The sequence below is a fragment of the Macaca nemestrina genome, chromosome 8 (genome assembly GCF_043159975.1).
Source record: "Macaca nemestrina isolate mMacNem1 chromosome 8, mMacNem.hap1, whole genome shotgun sequence".
Taxonomy (NCBI): Eukaryota; Metazoa; Chordata; class Mammalia; order Primates; family Cercopithecidae; genus Macaca; species Macaca nemestrina.
This window is the reverse complement of record NC_092132.1, coordinates 144,610,034-144,631,846: the sequence shown is the minus strand read 5'-3', so window position 1 is coordinate 144,631,846 and position 21,813 is coordinate 144,610,034. Positions and strand designations below refer to the sequence as shown.

Below are 21,813 nucleotides of genomic sequence, written 5' to 3'. Positions count from 1 at the left end.
TTTTTTTGTTTTTTTTTTTTTAATTTTTCGTAGAGACGGAGACCTCACTAAGTTACCCAGACTGGTCCTGAACTCCTGGATTCAAGTGATCCTCCCTCCTTGGCCTCTCAAAATGCTGGTATTACAGACGTGAGCCATAACACCTGGCCAGAAATTTTTAAATTTTCTAACATAAGAGGATTTTCTCAATACTTGCATTATGGTAAGAGAAACAAAAGCTAAATGATTTTAATCCCTCTGAAACATACTGAGCCTTTTATGGCCTCGAATATGTTCCATGTGTGACAGAGAAGCAGGCGCCCCCCACCCTGATGTGGGGAACAGCATCTTATCACATCCACCGGGTCAAGTGCTGGAATTGTGTCGGTCACTCCCTCTATGTCTACTCCCTGTGTGTCCTTAATAAGGCTCTCAAAGCTTACATTTTCTGGGATTAACAAGTTTGCTCAGAATAAAGATATATCTAATCCTCTCCTTACCTGTCTGGGTTCCTGTGTTGCCTTCCATTTTAACCTGGTAATTCCTCATAGTTCTGTCAGCTCTTTGATGTGATGCTTTACATATATATATATATTTTATTCAACATGTGGAGCTGCTTTCAGTGGGCAATTTGGTCTGAATAACTCAGCCTGCCATTCCTGGAACCTAGAAATCCTAGTTCCTGCCAGTGTTATCAGCTCTGATTTTTCTCTGACCTAATTCAGTACTCTTTTATGTGAAGTCTAGTAATTCTTCTGACTTCATTTCTTTTCATTGATTTCATACCATTTCAGCAATTTATTCAAATTCTAAATGACCTAACCATTACTATCTAAGATATGTGAAACTCTTGCTGGCTAAAAGTTTTCACAAGCCTGATTATTTGAATTTCTTCATCTTGCAAATCCTTAATAGGATTATAAAATTGTAATGGACATCACAAAGAGTTTAAAATCATTGGATAATGTGCTGCTGTTTCCAGCTGTAGTGGACCATGTTCTCTGCTTTCTGATAGAATTGTGTAGCACTGTGGGGCCATGTGCCACCCAACAGAAAGAACATCAGGTTTTGAGTTTGGCCCTTAAGTCCAAATTCCACCTCTGTCAAGCAATGTAGTAAGTGGCTTGTGCCAAATCACTTCGCCTCTCTGGGCCTATTTGTTCCTCTATAAAATGGGTCTAAGGTTCACAGGTTGCTTTAAGGATCAAATGGGATCACGTACACATGAGCACTTAGCATCGTGCACAGCCCAGGAGAGACCACCAGTAACAGTCTGTCACTCAGCGTGCAGCCACCAAACCCTTGTAACACTATAAAGGCAAAGGAAAAATATTAAATATAAGCTTTACAGTATTATACGACAGCAGGATTTAAAAGTGCAAAGAACACTTTTGCAAACAGCAAAGATACTATGAACACTCATGATAATGGGACACAAGGGAAAGTGTGACTGGAAGAACAATTAATAAAAATATCAGTTAAATTCTTTGTTTCATTTTTCTCTGTTTCCGAAATTCTTAAAAGAATGAAATCCCTTTCAGAATTCATAATGCTGGGTTTGGGTGGCTTTTGCATTTTATATGTGTGCAGCTGTTCCTCCACTCCGAGTCTGCACATCTGCTCATTAGCAATACAATATCATTCCCACTGTCTAATTATTTGCAGATGATAGATTCCTTGTATATGGTCTAAAAAAGGATAGTCCTTCAAAACTGGTGACTTATTTTAAAAAACTAACTTCAAAGGGTCAGCACAAGGAAGTTCAGATATTAATCTGGCAAGTTAAATATACGAACGACAGTATTTTATTGCCAAGTGGATGGGGAACAGGAGAACAGGATTTGTCTCCCTTCAATGAATGTTTCCCAGTAGACAGCACAGGGGACCTGCTTCTCCACAGCGCACCTGGAAAGAGGCTCGGGAGCCAACCTCCTGAACACGGAGTGGACCTATCCCACCCGATTCCCTGGGACCACCTGGAAAAAACTTGCCTGGAGCAGGGCTTCATGGTGACTGCACACGTCTGGCAGGGGAGCACGTCAGACCCAAGGACACCAAGTAGAGAAGGGTCCTTGGAGGCTCTCTAGTTCCCAGCACAGGCTGAGGAGCCCCACAGGATCCCCAGCTCATGGTAAGGCCAGGAAGTGTGGCCCTGGGGTCCCAGGAAACGCAACAGCATAGATGGTGCAGCCCACGGGGGCAAACCAGACCAAGCCTTCTGAGGACAACTGGGAGCTGTGCTGCAGGTGGAAAGGGGTGAAGAGGAGCTGATTGAGGATAAAGGGTGTGAACCAAGAATAGGAAGCCATCAGGGGTAATCAGAACATGAGCTGAGGAAAAATGATAGAGAACAAGCAGAGAAATACTGGGATTCACGAAAGAACAAGACAAACAAACAGCAGCTGGTGGAAGCGGCCCTTCCACAGGCGGCATGAGCACGACAGCTATTAGAGCCAGCGCTTATTCCGCACCAGGCACCACGCTCTGCACAGCAGGCTCCACTCCCGTGTGCGCCCCCACACTGAGAAGGCATAAATTATTACAGAGGCAGAAACAGAGGTTCACTTACTAGTTCAATGAGAAAACATTTAAATCAAAGCCCACCTTCTAGAGGAGTCAGAGAATAAGCAATAAACAAGTAAACACATGATTCTACCTCATGATGAGAGTTAGGAAGGAAGGAGAGGACGATGGTATAGAAGTTCATGGGGGTGAGTGCTCCTTTAATTAGGGTGGGCAGGGAAGACCTTTCTGAGGATGACATCTTCAGCTGAGACCTAAAGGAGAAGGAGCCGGTCATATAGCTCTTGCTCTCCTCGATCCTGGAGCAAGGGAGAGCAACGTTTACTAAGCACCCCTTAGGGGCCAGTCTTAGAGGTAGACGTTTTATAAGCCTAATTGTATTTAATCCTGACTATAACCCTATGAAGTAGGGATTACTGACTCGGCTTAGCAGAAAAGAAGCAATGAGGTTCCAAAGACTTGCAATCTTGCTTGATGTTGGTGGCAGACCAAGAGCTATGGACAGGCTGAGCAGTAGGTGCAGTGCGCAAGGCAAGAAAGAGCTCGAGTCTTCTACGAATGGAACAGATGAAGGCCACAGTAACTGAAGCGCAGTGAGCATGGATGGGGCGGAATCTGGGGAGAACTGTGGTATGAGCCAAAGTTGGAAAGGCAACTGCCAATCAGGTAATCCCAGGCCACACTGGCCACTGTAAAGAGTCTGGATCTCATCCCAAAGAAACTGGGCAACCAACGAAATGCTTTAAGCCAGAGGGGGCCACACCTGGTTTTGTGTTTAACAGGGCATTATGGAGCAGGGAATGAGAAAGGATGAGACAGGCCACTGAGGAGACTGCTGGAGGACCTAGGTGGTCAGGTGGATCCAGAGAGAAATGAGGCCGGTCCGCACAGCGAGTGCCGGGCCGACCTGGTTCACAGCCATGACGTCTCTGACCCCAGGGTCCATACCTCTTAACAACAGGTTTGATTAAAGATGTTTTAATTAAGGGAACATTGTAATTAAGGCTTTCAGAGGGGTGACTGGGAGTTCATCACTAGCTTATAGTTGAAAGCTGTGTTAGTCAAGATATAGGTTCAGCTGCTGTAGAAAAGCAGAAAAAGAAGCCTAAAATGAACCAAAATAGCAGTAGTTTAAACAAGACTTCTTGCCTAAAGATCCAGCATGGGATGGTGACTCTGGCTCCTCTGTCTTGCAGCTCTAGCAGGACAAGGGTCAGGCTCCATCCCTGGGCTTCATGATGGCCCACCACTTCAGCCCCACACTAACCTGTGGGAAGGGAGGAAGTGGAAGAGAACGCCCCTCCCTCTAAGGCCACAAACCCAGAAGCTGCACGCCGTCACTTCTACTCAGGCCCCCATAGTCAGCATTTAGACATGTGGCCATACTTAGCTCTAAGGAGTCTGAGGGCTTTTGTCTTTATGGGTGGCTGCACACCAGCTAAAATTCTTAAACTACACAGGAGGGGGAACCCTGATATTGGGGTCAAGCAGCAGTCTCAGCCAGAGGCCTCTGCAAAGACCACTGTTCCCCAAGGAGTACATGGGAGCAGTTTCCAGACCACAGTCCTTTAGGAAGGCTTGGAGTTGCCATAAAAGGTCCACACATCCAACTGTGCAGCACGCAAGATCTAGAGCCTGGAGAATGCATTATGTGTGCAATATTTCCATTTTCCAGAAGTACATGACATGAAAGTGGGTGAATACAATAGGTATGCAATTTAAAGTATAATTAAATCCAAAGTAGCATTTTAATATATTTGCTTTTTAAAATATACTAAAAGCACAATTGTTATCATTGGAGGATCCATAAAAATGCGCATCCGAGCTGGGCGCAGTGGCCACATCTGTCATCCCAGGACTCTGGAAGGCTGAGGCAGGTGGATCGCTTGAGCCCAGGAGTTTGAGACCAGCCTGGGCAACATGGCGAAATTCATCTCTACTAAAAATACAAAAATAAGTTGAGCGTGGTGGTGTGTACCTGTAGTCCCAGCTATTCAGGAGGCTGAGGTGGGAGAATGGCTTGAGCTTGGGAAGGAGAAGTTGCAGTAAGCCAATTGTGCCATTGCACTCCAGTCTAGGTGACAGAGCAAGACCATGTCTCAAAAAAACAAAAAAAAAGTGCATCCTGAGAAGAGGTCTTCCTAGTCAGGAAGCTTGGATTCCTCTAGTGTAGCGAAAAGAAAATAGACCTGAGCTTTAGACGGAGCTGCATCCAAATACTGCCACCAACAGTAAGCAAGATTGTGAGTCTTCTGGAACCTCATTGCTCCTCTTCTACTAAGCAAGGACAATGATCCTTACTTCACAGGGTTACGGTCAGGATTAAATGAAATTCGGATTATAAAACATTTATCGTTAACACTGGCCCCTAAGAGGTGCTTAGTAAACGTTGCTCTCCCTTGCTCCAGGACTGAGGAGAGCAAGAGGGGTTGCAATTGAGAAATCAAATTTAGTGGGTGAAGTCACACAAAACTGAAGACTGTCTGCCTGGTGCACCTGTGGCTTGGCCCTTGGCGCTCAGTCTGTGCTCTGTATCCTACGCAGGACTAGGAGGTCTGAACTGTGTTACTCATGCACAGGCTATGCTAGTTAGGAGGATACAGACCAGGCATGAAATGCTGGGAACCTGGTCCAGTTCTTTAGATTACTGTGTCAGCAACCTTAAGGAGGCTTTTGAGCAAGGATCCACCAGCCTCATCACTACTGTCAGCACCAGCAGGTCCCCGAAGACAACATAAACAATGATGAACTCTTTCCATCCAACGCAGGAGACTCGAGAATCTCGGTGGGTAGAAAACCCACACTTTAGTAGATGGAGGGTAAATACTTTCCCAGAGAAAGAATCATAGGGCAACACAGATGTAAGAGTAAATGTAAATTCAAAATCTGATGGAATTGTATTGTGTTGAGAAAGACATAACAACAATACCTTGCTGGCATGGCACCTTACCATTTTCATGTTATTTTCACACTATTTTATTTAATTCCTAAATCAGCCCATTAAGTCAGCAGTATAGACATTATTATTCCTTTTTCTGTAGATGAGAAAAATGGAGGTTCAGGTTGGGTAAGTGTCCTGGCCAAAGTCATGGGGTTCGGAAGGGGCCAACCAGGGACCAGAACCCAAATCTCCTAAATCTCAGGCATCTACCATGTTGCCCGAAGACAGTGGGAGTCTGGGTACCCCATGGCCAGGAATGCGCACCTGCCAGTCTATCCTCAGAAGCCTAAAGGAACTATCTTCATCCCATGAGTAAGAAAGAAGGCCAGAATAGAACCTACTGACTTAACCAGTGGGATTCAAATGTTTCAGCAAAAGTAGAGGTTCTGCAGTAAGTGGTAAATTAAAAGAAGAGACTATTCCACTTACTGGCCACATGAGTAATGATGCTAGCACATCTGCCACTCCTCCTTAGGTTAACCCATGGAGTGGCATCCTCTTCAGACTCACTGCCTAGTGGATGTGGAATAACAGGTCTCGGGCCTCACCTATACCTTAAAAAGCCTATGCCTTCCAATCTCTCACTTACCAGCTTTGCTCCCTCCAAAATGGCAGAAGGCTAGGCACAGTGGTTCATGCCTCATGGCCTGTAATCCCAGCACTTTGGGAGGCCGAGGTGGGTGGATCACTTGAGGTCAGGAATTCGAGCCCAGCCTGGACAACATGGCGAAACCCCATCTCTACTGAAAATACAAAAATTAGCTGGGCATGGTGGCACACGCCTGTAATCCCAGGTACTCAGGAGGCAGAGGTTGCAGTGAGCCAAGATTGCACCACGGCACTCCAGCCTGGGCGACAGAGCAAGACTCCATCTAAAAAAAAAAAAAAAAAAGAAGAAGAAGAAGAAAACCTATGGGGACTTCATCTAGTCCATTAGGGCAGATACTATGAAAGCTGTTTCAGCACCTTGAAGCAGGAGAGAACATGCTGAATGTTCTCTGTTTAGCCTATGCCATGAAGATCTGATTTAACTGAAAGGGGATAAACTCTTGCTGTTTTTACTATAGGAAGACCATTGACATCAGCAAGAATCTCCACATTTGCAAGTATCAGTGTAGATACTGCTTCTCCTACAAAATGCAGTAAATTGTAACTAAAAAATTTAAGTGGCCCCTTCAAGTCCTTAATGACTTTACAAAAAGGTACTAAAATCTTTCAACATGTTAATTAAAATACATTTCTCTTGAGTCATATTTCTGTGGAGAATCATGTTTCCTGGGCACATCTTCACATCAAAGGTCAATGCCTTTTCAACTTCTACTCAAGTTTTGTCTTTTTGTTGATCAGCAGTTCTGGCACAGGCAAGAGCATTGCTCAAGTAGTTTTAGTAATCACTTTTGTTTCTGAAAAGAATCTGGAGTGGGCGACTCCTCACAGATCAGAGTCACTGCCGATTCCAACCCGCTGCTTTCTTTGAAAATGTCCATTTTCTGTGTAAGAACAGTCACTCTTACATGTCTTCACCACCCTCATCTTCTCCAGTGGTGGCTTTCTTTTCAAGATCAACTTTTACTGTGAAATGTGACAGGTTGCCATGTGACCTCGAGTAGAGATTTAAGCAGCTGTGGTCAGATGTGGTGAGTCAGTGACAGCCAAGTTCATTTTTAGCCTGGCTCTCCCCTGCCTCTGGCCCATCCCTCAAGGAGCAGGCTTCAAATTCTGACCATGGAAAAAATGACACTTGACATGTGTCATTGTTCTGGGCCTGCCGGGTTCCCCGGGAATATCAACTCCATTGATACCAGAGATATCCTGAACTTATGGATTTGTTATTGTTTGTTTTTTACTTTTAATGTTCAAGTGCTAACACATATGTGTTTTGATGATTTCATGTTAACATTTAGTCTGTGGTTTTATGTGCATTTATCTACAAGCTCACTTGATCTCAGCATATTGGAATTAACTATTTTCTTCCTGTAGGAATATATTTTCCATGTGCATTAACCAAGAGGCTGGATACTCTTGCGTATCCCAGATGCCTTAGTGATTTAGCACACCTGGTGGCTAGGCGCAGTGGCTCACGCCTGTAATCCCAGCACTTTGGAAGGCCAAGGAGGGTGGATCAAGAGTTCAAGACCAGCCTGGCCAACATGGTGAAACCTCAACTCTATTACAAATATGAAAAATTAGCCGGGCAAGGTGGCATGCATCTGTAATCCCAGCTACTTGGGAGGCTGAGGCAGAGGCAGGGGAATTGCTGGAACCTGGGAGGTGGAGGTTGCAGTCAGCTGAGATCACGCCACTGTACTCCAGCTTAGGCAACAGAGTAAGACTCAGTCTCAAAAAAAATAATAATAAAAAACAAAAACAAAAAATGAAAGGGCACCCGGCAAATATAATGAGCATAAGATTGTTTGGATTGAATGGGTAGATTAGTAAGGATTTTTGCTACTGTTGCATGTAATAGAAACTAACAAACTAGATTAAGAAAAACAAAGCCAGCGGAGTAGACGTTCCTGATGGAGGATCTCTACCCCTTCCCTTAACTAACCAACATCTCCTGCCCTTCCTTACCTCTTCCTTATCTCTGGGGAGGCCACTGACCTGTGGAAGGAGATGGTCCACAGAAGGATGGGGGCTATAGATTGGAGGGGTCCTGAGGCAGTCAAGATTGCCCTGGGGTGGTTGTTGAGTGGTTCTCTGAATTTAGTGGAGGAGACTGGGTCACGCTACAACCTTAATCATGCTCTTGCCTTATTTTGGTCTTCATATTGCCACCTATGATGTGAAGATCTGGAAAATATTTTTTAATCCCAGAGATGCCACCATTACAAGCACAGAGCCCAGGGAAGGACAACTGATAAACAGAGAGGTGAGTCCTCCCAGCCCAAACCCTCATCACAGTAGTATTCCCCCCAAGATTCAGGGGCCGGTATTAGCAACCTAATTAATCAATGAAGATGTGATTAAATGAAAGCATTTAAGAGAGGTATGGAGAGAGAAGCTGAGAACAGACTTGGCCTTCTTTACAATTCTGCCAGGCCTAAGCCTATGGAGATTCTATAAGGACATGGCATTACAGTTGGCCACGTTAAAGGTGACTAGACCTGTCACCTCCATGACTTCAGCCCTTGCCTGGACCTCTGATACGTGTTTTTATTGATAATTTTGGAGGTCTTATCATCTTCCTGTGACCCTTGACTTTGACAGTCAAATGGCTGAACGTCTGCTCCATCTGGACTGATGACTTACCAGAACGAGTGACTGGCTGTCACCACCCTGATTTATGATCCTCACTGCAGAGCTTCCTGCAGAACCAAAGCAATCTAGGCCCATGGACCTGCCTTCCCACATGATATGTCCCATATCCCAAGCTAGGGTGACAAGTGAAACTTCTGATTAGAGTGTTCTTGTCCTACTGGTTCTTTCCCTACTCTGCCCCATACTTCATCCCTCTTCCACCAGGTACCCATTCCCCCATGTCAAACTAGACTTTGTTGTCATGGAAATCCTGCCCCTGGCCTCCTTCCTGGGCCCAGACCTCTAGGCCTCCACCTGCCCTGATAGATCTGCCTGGATCCCGAACCTGCCTCACCCTGCTCCAGCTTGTCACTTTGCTGCTCTTGCCTCATCTCTGACTTTTGTCCTCTGGCAAATCGCCCTGGAATGGGATGGTTCTTAGAACCAGCACGCAGGACCCACCAACCTGTGCTGCTACAGGCATATTAAGAGCCCAACATGAAGCACAATATACATTTGGAGAAAAACTTCACTCATCAAGAAATAACAATGCATATCCACTACACAAAAATCTGACACCAAATGGAAAATACTTTTGTGAAATAGACTGATTGCCAAATGAAAAGGGTTTGTGAAAAGTCACATCTATTGCACAGGACTTTTCAGTTCATAAGCCGCATAATATCAGATCATCATATTGGCAAAGCAGGGCCTATAAGCCTGCTGGGATGCGACCTGGAAATTGCTTCATTATTGAATATTACAATGATATTTGCCAACATGGAATATTTTGCTTGTGTATGCATTTGAATAAAATTTCCAGCCACCATTGTTTATAGCCCAAATATATTAGTATCTCCACATAACAAATTCTAAAGAGGACAAATGAAATATTTAAATGAGCAAGATTTGTGGACCTAGTGAATACTGCATTTTACCTGTATGTTCTTTATCACCACAGACTTTTTTTTTTTTTTAAATCAAACCTGATAATGTCAAAAGACGAGAAAGGCTAAACTCAGAGAAATAAAGAAACCATAAATCAGGAAACTTTGGAGCTGCTGGAAAGACACTTTAATTTTGTAGACAAAAGACTGCATTAAGGAGGAATCATGCAATAATCAAAGGTGAACGGATCGCTATTGTCTGGCATCTTCCTCTGTGGGAATTTTCCCACCCCTGACAGCTGTAAGGGGGGCAGGGGCGTTGAATGTGGCTGTGCCTTTATTCTCTCACCCTTTTTCTCCCCAGCCCCTCCTCTCCTCCGTCAATAAATGTCTGCAATCATATTCTTGAGCTCCTGTGTGATTTCAAGGTTCATCTCTTCCATGCAGCTCAAACACTAATTATCCCAGCTGTAATTAGTAAGATAATTAAATACTGGCTCACTCATCACTCTACCTTGGGTCGGGTCGTGATTCTCCCAGAAGACCTTGAGCAGTTCCTCAAAACTGATGTGTTCTGGCTGGTACACCACTCGGACGACTTCTGCATGGCCAGTTTTTTCTTGGAAGAAACAAAACGTACAACTGAAATTTACTGACAACATCAATTTATTGCAAGTTTTTTGTTCACAAAAAACCAACAGTCAAAAGCTGAAACTCTACCCTCTGAAGGAAGAATGGAAGCATGATTAAACTTTAGCTAACAGTCTCTCTCAAGGCTCTGTTACTGGTTCTTTTTCCATAAAAGCATACAGTTCTCCTCTAGTGAGCTTGCTGCGATGACTTCTACATTGTGCTCTGATAAATTGTTTTAAGTTCATGAAAAAACAAACATTGGTTTTCAGGTTTCTAAGCTCACTCTTGGGAAATCTTACGGATCCACCCTGACATAGCGCTCAAGATTTGAAACTCTGCAAAGGGAAAGAGCCAATTTATTTTTATCATCACTCCATGCTTTATGTAGTGAGCTCCGCTGCACCACAGTGAGATGGTGCCAGGGAGAGAAACCTGTAAAAAACAGGATGATCACTCGTTCACATAAGATCAGTAAGTTAACAGAGGGACATACTCGCTGTGCTGTTAACACCGGGACAAGGGTCAGATTTAAATACCCAGTAGGGTGGTAAGTGTTTTCTCAGCCTAATTCATATCCATGGTAAACAATGACGGTGGCATATGTCTCTTTGCAGGATCCTCTGTAGGCCTGTTCTCAGTGGTGGTCCTGAAGGTTTGGTGGATCAGGGGTGGGTATTTGCAGTACTGCTTGTACCTGTGAAATTCATGTCCTTCCTTATTTTGCAGTCCTAGAGCATGGCAAATAAGAGATCCCTCCATACTAAAATCACTTGGCTATATAAATTTTTTTTTTATCACAGTCACCTTATGTGTAGTAAAGAATTTGGCCAGCCGGGCGCGTTGGTTCACTGTAATCCCAGAACTTTGGGAGGCTGAGAAGGGTGCATTACCTGAGGTCAGGAGTTCGAGACTAGCCTGGCCAATCTGGTGAAACCCTGTCTCTACTAAACAAAAAATTAACTGGGTGTGGTGCCAGACACCTGTAATCCCAGCTACTCGGGAGGCTGAGGCACAAGAATTGCTTGAACCTGGGAGAAGGAAGTTGCAGTGAGCTGCAATCGCGGCACTGCACTCCAGCCCGGGCAAAAACAGCAAAACCCTATCTCAAACAAAACAAAACAAAACAAAACAAAACAAAAAACAAAAAAACTTGGCCTTGCCCAAAGAGAGGTCTGGACTTTTGTCCTCAGCTTCTGGAAGATAATGTGTGTCATATCCAATGCTGGGCACACTGGGTCTCAGGATGGAACCAGCTACATCCAATTGTCTTAGGGTGAGAGTTGGCCATGCTACAAAGACCAACCATGTGAATTCGGATGGGGGCTTTGGATCACATGGTATCAGAACACCTGGGGACTGAGTTCAACCACATAGGCAATCAATCAATCACGCCTACACAATGGAGCCACAATAAAAACTCTGGACATTGAAGCTCAGGCAAGCTTCTCTGGTTGGTGGTATTCTGCATATTGTTACACATAGACACCAGAAGGTCAGCATATCCTGACTTCAGGAGAGAAGAGAACAGAGGCATTTGGAGCCCTCCCAGCCTCTTTCTTTAGCTAATTGTGAGCTGCAACCTTTCCCTGTAAGACACTGTAACCATAAGTATAACAGCATTCAGTGAGTTCTGCGAGTCCTTCTAGCAAATTATCAAACATGCAAGTGGTTTTGGGAATCCCCTGAACTGGCACCTTAATCTGCAAAAGTGTCTTCCAATATATCAGTCATCTCACTTTAATTCTCACAACTGTCCAATGCTGCAGGTAGGGAAAGTAGGAATCCTTATTGTACAAACTGAACAACTATGACACAAATAAGTTAGATTTGCCCAAGGTCACACAGCTAGTGAATTTCTGGGCCATAACCTGAAAAAAGAAAACATACCTTCTGACTTCTGGTCCAGGGCTCTAACCAATACATCGAAGGAAAGAGTGCAAGGTGAACATTTGGAACATGAATCCAGAAAAGAAATCTATTCATTATCTTTAATTTGATCTTTTGATTAATATTTAAATTTCTTCTGATGGTAGAAACAATATTTGCAGATAACATTGAAGCTTAGAAAATATGAGGAAGTATAAAAAAGAAAATACAGGCCAGGTGCAGTAGCTCAAGCCTGTAATCCTAGCACTTTGGGAGACCAAGGCGGGTGGATCACTTGAGGTTGGGAGTTCAAGACCAGCCTGGCCAACATGGTGAAACCCCGTCTCCACTAAAAATACAAAAATTAGCCAGGCGTGGTGGTGGGTGCCTGTAATCCCAGCTACTCAGGAGGCTGAGGCAGGAGAATCACTTGAACCTGGGAGGTGGAGGTTGCAGTGAGCTGAGATCATACCACTGTACTCCATCCTGGCATCCTGGGCGACACAGCAAGACTCCGTCTCAAAAAAAAAAAAAAGAAAAAGAAAGATAAAGGAAAATACAAATCACCTATACCCCTGCCACATAAGCAATGTCAATAAATTTTATGAATCTCTTCCTGGGTGCCTACCAGATGTGTGCACGCACGCGCGCGTACACACACACACACACACTTTCTTCCATTGCATTCATTGCAGCATGCTTTCCTCTCTTACCATTATATCGGGAATATTTCCCCATGTCATTAAAACTTTTAGAAAACACCATCTATAATGAATACACAACTCTCCATCAGATGGTTGTCCAGCTACTTATTCAATCACTCCTTGTCATCAGGCAATCAGACTGAAATATATTTTTATCCATAAATGTAAATATTTTTCCATGCTTCTGAAGCTGCCTCAAGCCTTAGTTATATAAATGGAATTTCTAAATCAATGTTTCTAAACATTTTTAAATTTCTTGATGCCTAGTTCCAAACTGCTTTTCAGTAAAGTTGACCCAGTTTTCTCTTTCCATTGGCAGCATTTTTGAAGGCCAGTCTCAGTCACCATTACAATATTTTTAATCCTTAGCAATTCATAGCTGGGAGACAGTATTCTATTGTTTTATTTAGGATGAATTTATATTATTGGTGAAGTAAAACATAAATTTCATGGTTATTAGCAATTTTAATTTCTTCTTTGCTCTAATTGGCATGTCCTTTTATACTGGGCTATTAATTACTATGTTAATATTTTATTATTAATTGGTTAGTCCATATAATTTTAATTCAAATACTGTAGTCATTCAAGTCAGCATCTAAACAGATTTTATGCTAAAAGATATGAAAAGAATGACAGTGGAGAGTTTGAGGAAAAGATACAGGAAGCATAATAATGTGATGGTAAAACTACTTTTGTTCTAGTTTAACATATTATTTTGTAATTTGAAATGTTTAAATAAGTGATTCAACTATATAAGAACTAAAAATCTCTGAATATTAAAAATGGTAATATGTTATCAACATGATAGATATATTTGGCATGAGAAACATTGAAACCACACTGAAATATAAGCAAAAGATGTAAACAGGCTATTTCTTCCTATGTGAAGAAACACATGTAAATTGAGACATGCAAAATGTCAACATTTTTAGTGATCAAAATGAAAGTAAATAAATGCATATTAAAACACTAACATATTAGCTCTTATTTTATTTAATAAAACTGCTTAGAAGCATCTTAGTGCTGTTGAGGATACAATGAAATGGTGCCCTTACTTGGCTAGTGACAGGGTAAAATCACTAAATCTGTTCTGAAATCCCATGGGTACACGTAGCAAGAGCCACAGAGATGCTCATTTGCCTTGATTAAGTGATCTAGGAAATCCATCTCAAAGGTATAACTTCAAATAATAGAAAAGATATACACATGCAAAAAAAAATTCACTGTCATTATTACCATGGTAGAATACTATAAGAAATACACAAGCCAAACAAAGGGAAACAAATGTGGTACACTCAGAACATGAAGTTTCACAGAACCATTAAAATACCACATATTTTACTGTCGTACACATAGTGAAAGCTGTTACTTTACTATTCAGCGAACAACAATGATATGGTAGCCACTTATCTACTTGATGCCATTTAATGCTCATAATTTTTTCCCATTTTGATAAAATGAACATAACATAAAATTTACCATCAGATTAAGTACTTTCACAATGTTGTGCAATCATCACTATCATCCAGTTTCAGAACTCTTTTCATTTCACAAAACTGGTATTCTCTACCCATTAAATACTAACTCCCCATTCCCCCTCTCCCTGGACCCTGGCAACCCCCTTTCTACTTTCTTGTCTCTATGGATTTGACTTCCCTAGGGACCTCCTATAAGTGGAATCATACAGCATTTGTCTTTTTGTGAATATCTTATTTAACTTGGCACAATGTGTTCAAGGTTCATCCATACTGTAGCATGTGTCTGAATTTTCTTCCTTTTTAGGGCTGAGTAATATTCCATTGGGTGTATTTTGTTTGTTTATCCATTCATCCATCAATGAACATGTGGGTTGCCTCTACCTTTTTGCACTGCAAATAATGCTGCTGTGAACACAGACATACAAACATTGCTCACAATGATTTTACAAGAGAGATACGGTCCCCATTAAACAGAAGAGGAAATCAAGGTCTCCCTATGAGTTTTTTCACACAACAGTGAGGAGGTAGGAGGATTCAGTCATAAGCCAACCAGGTTTCAACCAGAGATGAAGCTCAATCTCCTACTGTGACCTGAGCTTCTGAATGGAGAAACCTGAAGCCATTAAGTGATGGCAAATGTCACACAGGCTGTGACCCAGATGAGAAATCACAGCTGTGTGGTAATTGACACGAGGCTGTCAAGAATATTTTATGGGATTAGGCTCTTCTTTCATGACAGCAATATGGGGTCAGGGAAGATTTCCACTCGCCAGCAAACACTTTCAGACATAATCTGCCACTGACATTATTTGTGGAGAGGTTTAAAAAAGCTTGGTTGTTTAAGAGAAACTACTACCATTCAAATTCAAGATTCATTTGCCTTGACAAACAGCACAGTGATGCTCTTGCCAAACTCACCTTTAAGTTTCTTTACTTTATTTCTCCAAAGTAAAAGAACCTGTGTAAAAATACACAGTGCAAATGATCAAAAGGATTAAGGGACTCAGAACCACTTACAGAAATACCCACACTTTACAGGAACCAGCCAACGTGCTAGGCTAATTTCATTCCAGAGACCAATCTGCAAATACTTCCTTGTGCTTCCAGAGATAAAAGGCCAGATCTTAAAAATACTTCAAGCCGTGTCTTCACATAGCATCGCGCAAATAGCATGATAGATGTGACGTGCAAACATGCTTGTTAACAATTCACAGCAGCATTACAGGGGCTTTAACATTGTTGTTCAAAAATATTTTGAAAGAAAAAATGAAAAGGATGATGTCCTCTCTAAGCATCTCCCTCCACTGCCTTACCCCGCAGCCCCAGAGGAAGATGAACAAATGCAGAGGAGTTGATTAAAGGCAGCCATTCCTTTCAAGACGAAGCATCCAATCCAAGAGGAGACATAAGGGCATGACCTGGGGCCAGGAAAATCAGGCATTCTGGGGCCATCTAGCTACATGGAAGCTAAGTCATCCATGGAACCAGATGCCTTTAAAGAGAATCCAAGATAAGTCAGTGTTTACAGTCCTCCTGCATAGCTTCCTGTCCATGGAGAAAACGTCACCTTTGATTTTTCCAGGGTAGGGTATTTAGATTTTGCTATTGTTGGGCTGCTGGGACAAGAACAAGAGAGTAGGGAACTGGCCCACGCAGTAGATGAGAAGAGAGAGGCAGCGAGCTGTGGTGAGATGCCAGCAGGTAGTGGTGAGGAGCAGATTGTCGGGGCTGGCCTCCTGGCTCTGCTGCTGGGCAGCTGCATGACCTTGGTGGTGTCTGGGAGAGGAGGCAAAGCTGGTCCACACCACAGCTCCCTGGCAAATGAGCCATGCCTTTCCTCGGGAGCCACACCCATGCTAGGGGGCCTTTATCTACCCAACCACTCTATGCAGAGTTTCTTCACCTGCAAACTGGGGGATTAGTGCCTGGCACATGGGACGTAAGTCTCTACATCTTCTATAATTCTCAGTTGAATTATCATAATTATTCTCTAATCAGCCGTGATGACATGGGGGAAAAACTGGAATAGAAGTCACAAGAAGTAGCTTAAACCATCATTCCAACACAGAGTTTAATACCTTTTTGACTGTGATCCTGGGTGTCCTACTTTTTTAGATGGGAATAAAATATCTCTGTGACAAAATAAACATGAAATGAGGTCATCTGTGGGAAAGTATCTGGGAAGCGTAAAGCTCTCCATACACAAACACGAGGTTTCTATTGTTATTGTTATTAACTTTTTGTGTTTCCTCACAATGGATGTCTCCCCCATTAGGACTCAACTCTAGGAGAAAACACATTATTTAAGGAGGCCTCCTTCTTATCAAACTGAATGTTATCTCTGTAAATGTCTAACTCCAATTTATTCACTCATTCTAGAAGCCTCGTTGTGTACACTGCTGGTCTGGGGACTGAGCTTCCTCTGTTGGAGACGGCAGCTCAGCCTTCATCCACACCCCAGAAAGGCCCAGATTCTCATTCTTTTGATGAAGTGGCAAAAGGGAAAAATCGCATTTCTCAAATGCAATTACCCAGTTTAGAATCAGAATTTTTCTAATTATTTTTCTTTTCTAATTTCTTATTAAGCCAGGTTTAATGAGCAAGTGTTTAATCCAGGCAGAAAGACACCTCCGGAAGTGGGGCTCCAGCAGCAGGAGCTGAGGCTGGAATCTTGCCTCTCTGGAGAGGCTGTTTCCCATGGCACCCTGACAACGACTTCCTCTGACAGGAACCTTTGTCCCAGAGTCCATGAGACCCGGGAGAGGGCAGAGGCACTGGGGCTGAGCTAGAGGAGAGGCTCCCACTGCTGCCTGGGCTGCGGATCCAGAGTACAAGGCCACCTCTCCAGGGGGTGCCAAGTGACCACAGGCCGGGACGGGCAGCCAGCATCATGGAATGAACATATGTGCAACTCAGACTGGAGTTGAGAATGACACCCCAAGTTGGGAGGCAGGTCTCATGTACAAGAGATTTGGGAGGGAGGCCGAGCAGACCCATCAGAACCAAGAGCAGCTCGGCCTGCGTGGGGTACCAGGTAGGGCTCATCTAGATGAAACAAGGGGGCCTCCAAGGGTGACTGGGCCAGCAGCCCAGTCCCACGTGGTCTGTGTAGATCCCCAGCTCTTTGTGTGAGAAGGAAGGAGTAAGAATGAGAGCAGAGCCTGTGCCTTCTGGGGAGGCTTGGTGGGGACAAGAAATAGGAAATGGGAGAGGCAGTGCAGTGTGATGGTCCCCCAGCAGGTTCCTTAAAGGTGTGTGTCCACTGCTTGAGCCTTGAAGTCAGGTGGAGCTGAGGCCATGGTGCCCAGCTGAGGAGCAGACGTCCCTGAGAACCCAATGCCCTGGAATGTATCTGAGAACGTAGCACGACAAGCAGTCTCATCGCCCAAAGTAGGCAAAGAGCCAGGAAATTAGCTTAAAAGCAGTTTGGAGATGGTAGCAGCATGTATCTCTAGAGTTGTCCTGCCATCCAGGAGTGCCTGGCATGTAAGTCCTAATAAACTCATCTATCACCAAGCTGGCCTTGTCCAAGTCGTTCTTTCGGTCTCTCAGCAACCTCCCAGTTTGGGGGAAGGTCTTTCTATTCAATCCAGGTTTTTCTCATACCAGAGGCACAGAATTGAGGCCCACAGGCAAGACCTGTGCACACAGCCCCCGCCCCGCCCTCCCCGGCCCCGGTCCCATTGCTCAGGGTTCCTGGACTCTGTGTGCTGCTGTGGGGAGGGTTAGGGGAGGACAAACACCTGGTTCCCGGAAAACAGCACAGCCGAGTGGGTGCCCCTCCGATATGAACTGGGCTCTGCTCTAGACCACGGTGCAATGAAAGCCCTGTGCAAGAAGGTCGGTCACACTGTTCCCCCACGTCCCCACTAGCCATAGACTGCCACATTGCAGTCAGCAGGATGCCTGTCTAGACAGATGGCTGGGCACCACCCAGACCAAAGGAGCATGGAGTGGAGAGCTCAATAACTCAGCTTGGGAGCCAGAGTGCCTGAGTTGGCATCCTGGTCACTTAGCAGCTGTGTGCAAAGCCCTTTCCTCTATGGGCTTTAACTTCCTTACCTGCAAAATGGGGACACTGATAGCACCCACCTCAGGGGACTGTCATGGCAATTAGCTCAAAACTCCACAGGAGGCATTTGAACAGTCTGGCCCAGCACAGGCAGAGTAACTCGGCCAGTATCACCTTTCCTCATGGCAGCATTGCTAGTATCATTTGACTGCTACTGTGACTTGGTTCCCAATGTCCTTGGTCAGGGAATCTATGTCTAAAAGTTTCCCAAAATGATTCTTTTTTAAAAGTTTTTATTTATGTATTTATTTAGAGATGGAGGAGTCTCACTCTTTTGCCCAGGCTGGAGTGCAGTACTACAATCTCGGTTCACTGAAACCTCTGCCTCCCAGGTTCAAGCAATTCTCCTGCCTCAGCCTCCTAAGTAGCTAAGATTATAGATGCATGCCACCATGTCCGGCTAATTTTTGTATTTTTAGTAGAGATGGGGTTTCACCATGTTGGCCAGGCTGGTCTCAATCTCCTGACTTCAGGTGATCCTCCCACCTCGGCCTCTTGAAGTGTTGGGATTAGAGGCATGAGCCACCATGTCTGGCCCTAGATGATTCTTAATGGTAAGGAAGGGTTGTGAACCACTGGTCTACAGCCCTGCAGATCCTTGAGTGGCCAGCTCTCAGCCTGTGCTGTCCTGTGTCCCAGCAGCTGGTGTCCCAGTCACCAGGAGACACATGGTAGCCCCAGACGGCAACGAGGAAGAGGGGCAGGAAATGAGGGGAAGGAAAGGGAGGGAGGAGAGGGAAGGGGAGGAAACAGGAGGGGAGGAAGGAAACAGGAAATGAACCCTTTATGGAGACCTGCAGTACAGCTGAGGAGGAGTCAGGGGAAGAGAGACACATCAGACCTTTCTTCGCTGTCCAGTAGATGATTCCCTAGTAATAGTCAGCTATCCACTAGCATACAGCACTCACTAAACATCACACATTGTTCTAAGCTCTTGACGTGTATGGACGAAGTTAACCCTCGTAAAAATCCTGAACACGTACTAGTAATATTCCCACTTTTGAAGGCAGAAACAGAGACACAGAGAAGTAGAAAAGCTTGTCCAAAATAATTCAAATATCAAGTGGGGGAGGCTGGACTGGGGCCCAGGCTGATGCTCAGAGATGCAGACGCCTGGAGGAGAGCATTGGTGGGCGCTAAGTAGTCACGCCTGAGCAGTCACACGAACACCAGGACATCAGATGCACACGGAGGAGGTGGCCACGGTGGATGACTCGTGGGGCGGGGAGGGCATCCCAAGCAAGAGCAGGAATCCAAATGGAAGCAGCAGCTCATCTTTGTTGCTGCAAAGCCACAAAGTGGCTCACGCAACAACTTACCCGTGCACCTGGCTACCATGGGAGCTGCTGAGCTGGCCCGCATAGGGATGGCGCGCCCCTGCTGCAATCCTATGCTACGGGACAGGAACCTCAGACTCTGCCTTCAGACAGTGTCCGGTGCCCCCAAAACTTCTAGATCCACAGACTCATGTCAGCATTGCAGCCACCCTTGGCCACTGGGGTGAATGCTCCTATGTCCACTTTGATGACAGGAAAGCCAAGGCTCAGAGCTCATGAGGGACTGAGACTCACGAGGGACTCAGAGCTCACGAGGGACAAACCTAGCCAGAGGCCAGCAAGCCCTCCTCCCTGCTGCTTCTCCACACCTGTCATCTCTGTCCCCTTCCCTGGGGCCTACAGGAGCCCTTGGCTGGCCACCAGGGCCCCCCATCACTGGTATGACAGCAACCTGGTTTCCCCCACCTTCCCCAGGCCAGGCTAACCCCTCACACCCACCACCAGCTCCTGCTGTCCCCAGCCTCTAGGGCTCGCCCGTCAAGCCCTCTCTGCCCTCAGGGTCGCCCCAGCTCCTGCTGTCCCCAGCCTGCAGTGCCCCAGGCTACCCACAGTCCAAGCCCTGCCTGCTCTCAGGGTCCCCTTGAGTCTTGCTTCCTCCAAGAGGCTTCTCTGAGCTGGGGACCCCAGGAAGAGGCACTGTGCAGGGAGAGAGCCCAGCCAATGCGATTCTGTGAGACTGACTTTGTCAGAGCAGGGCTCTTCCACTGAGTCACCTCCCCTGGGGCACCCCACAGGGTGGCTCAGAAGAGGACCGATGGTGAAGGGAGCAGGCAGCGTTCAGCAATGGCACAGAGAGGAGATGCAAACAGTGGTGCTCCCTCCACACCCGGCCCCGCCGCCCCGTCTTACTCCACTTGGGATCAGTCCCATGCGGTGCAACACACGAGTGCTCAGTGCTTACAAGTGTGTGCTTAGTGACAGCGGCTCTCCTCTGTAGGTCCCAGGACTGGGCACGTGAGTGAAGTTAATAAAGACGTATGGGCCGGAGGAGCCCTTGTGCTGGATCTTCCCACCACTTACGTATCCTTCATCCGGAGGGGGCATCTGTATGGACCCCAGTGCCATTTACCTGCCAATGACCAGTCCCTAGATGGACTCCCACATGCACACTGTGCTCCAACCCTCTGTCCCTAACCACCGAATTCTACAGAAACCTCATTGCAAATCCTAAAGCAGAGGTGGCTACTATGCAGAGAAAGGTATTAGACACAACTAATGCAACCAGAATACTTTACTGTACGGGCCAGCACTGTTTTATTTATTAATTAATAAATACTGACCAAATGCCTGCTAAGCTCCATGCACGGTGCTGAGCACTGTGGACTCCACCGTGACTAATGGAACGATGGTGACAACGAACCACCCTTGTGCCGTGGGAATTGCCTGGAGTCCGAGTCAGGCAAGAAACTGCTCTTTAAAATAAAAAGACTCGACTCAATTTATTTATCCTATAAGCAAGATGGAGGGGAGACGGAGACACAGTAATTTTTTTTCATTAAGTAATAACCATTCTTCAACCTCCCTCATCCTTTCCCTGCCAACCAGACTTATCCGAACTGTTCAACCAAATCAAAGAGCACACAGAATGATCCAGGTGTTTGAAGGGAGAAAGGGGCGAGGGTGGGTGAATAATACCTCCCCTTTTCCCATACGAGATTCAAAGCACTACTTTTCTCTTGCTAATTAACTACAAAGAGGTAAGATGTCAGCTCGGTTTCATCTCCAGCTCCTGCGGATAGAAAATGTGATTTCCAACAATGTACTCATTATAAAAAAAAAAAAATCCTAATACATCAAAATTGGATGCCCTGTGGAGTTCATTATAGGATTTGAGGAGTGTCTATACTGTCATTTTATCTTGGCTTTTTTCTTCTTTTGTCTCATTCGTCACATAAAGTGTCCGACGAGAAACGTAAGCTTTAAAAAGCATCCTATTGATTGAAAAGTAGAAAAAAATACTGGTGGAGCAATTGTGAATTTTTTTGTTGGCCCGTCATGGGGAGACACGATGGAGAATTTATGATCCTCTGGTGTATATTTTATACAGACATATCCTTCAGAGATTATGCTCTCAGAGGAGTGCCATAAATATAGCTCACTACTTGATCAAGAAAAGTTCTCAAGAAAGCAGTCAACGGCAACCACTAATTCTT

The 21,813-nt window shown here is 44.9% G+C and overlaps 1 protein-coding gene across 7 annotated transcripts in view; it reads right to left on the bottom strand.

Annotated features, from left to right (window-relative positions):
• LOC105491161 (methionine sulfoxide reductase A) overlaps positions 1-21,813 on the bottom strand; it is a 412,862-nt gene that overhangs the window by 163,409 nt on the left and 227,640 nt on the right. For all 7 annotated transcript variants that reach the window (XM_011757323.3, XM_011757322.3, XM_011757324.3 and 4 more), the window contains one exon: positions 10,085-10,189. In XM_011757323.3, coding sequence (XP_011755625.1) covers positions 10,085-10,189 — 105 coding nt within the window. The remainder of the gene's footprint in view (positions 1-10,084; positions 10,190-21,813) is intronic.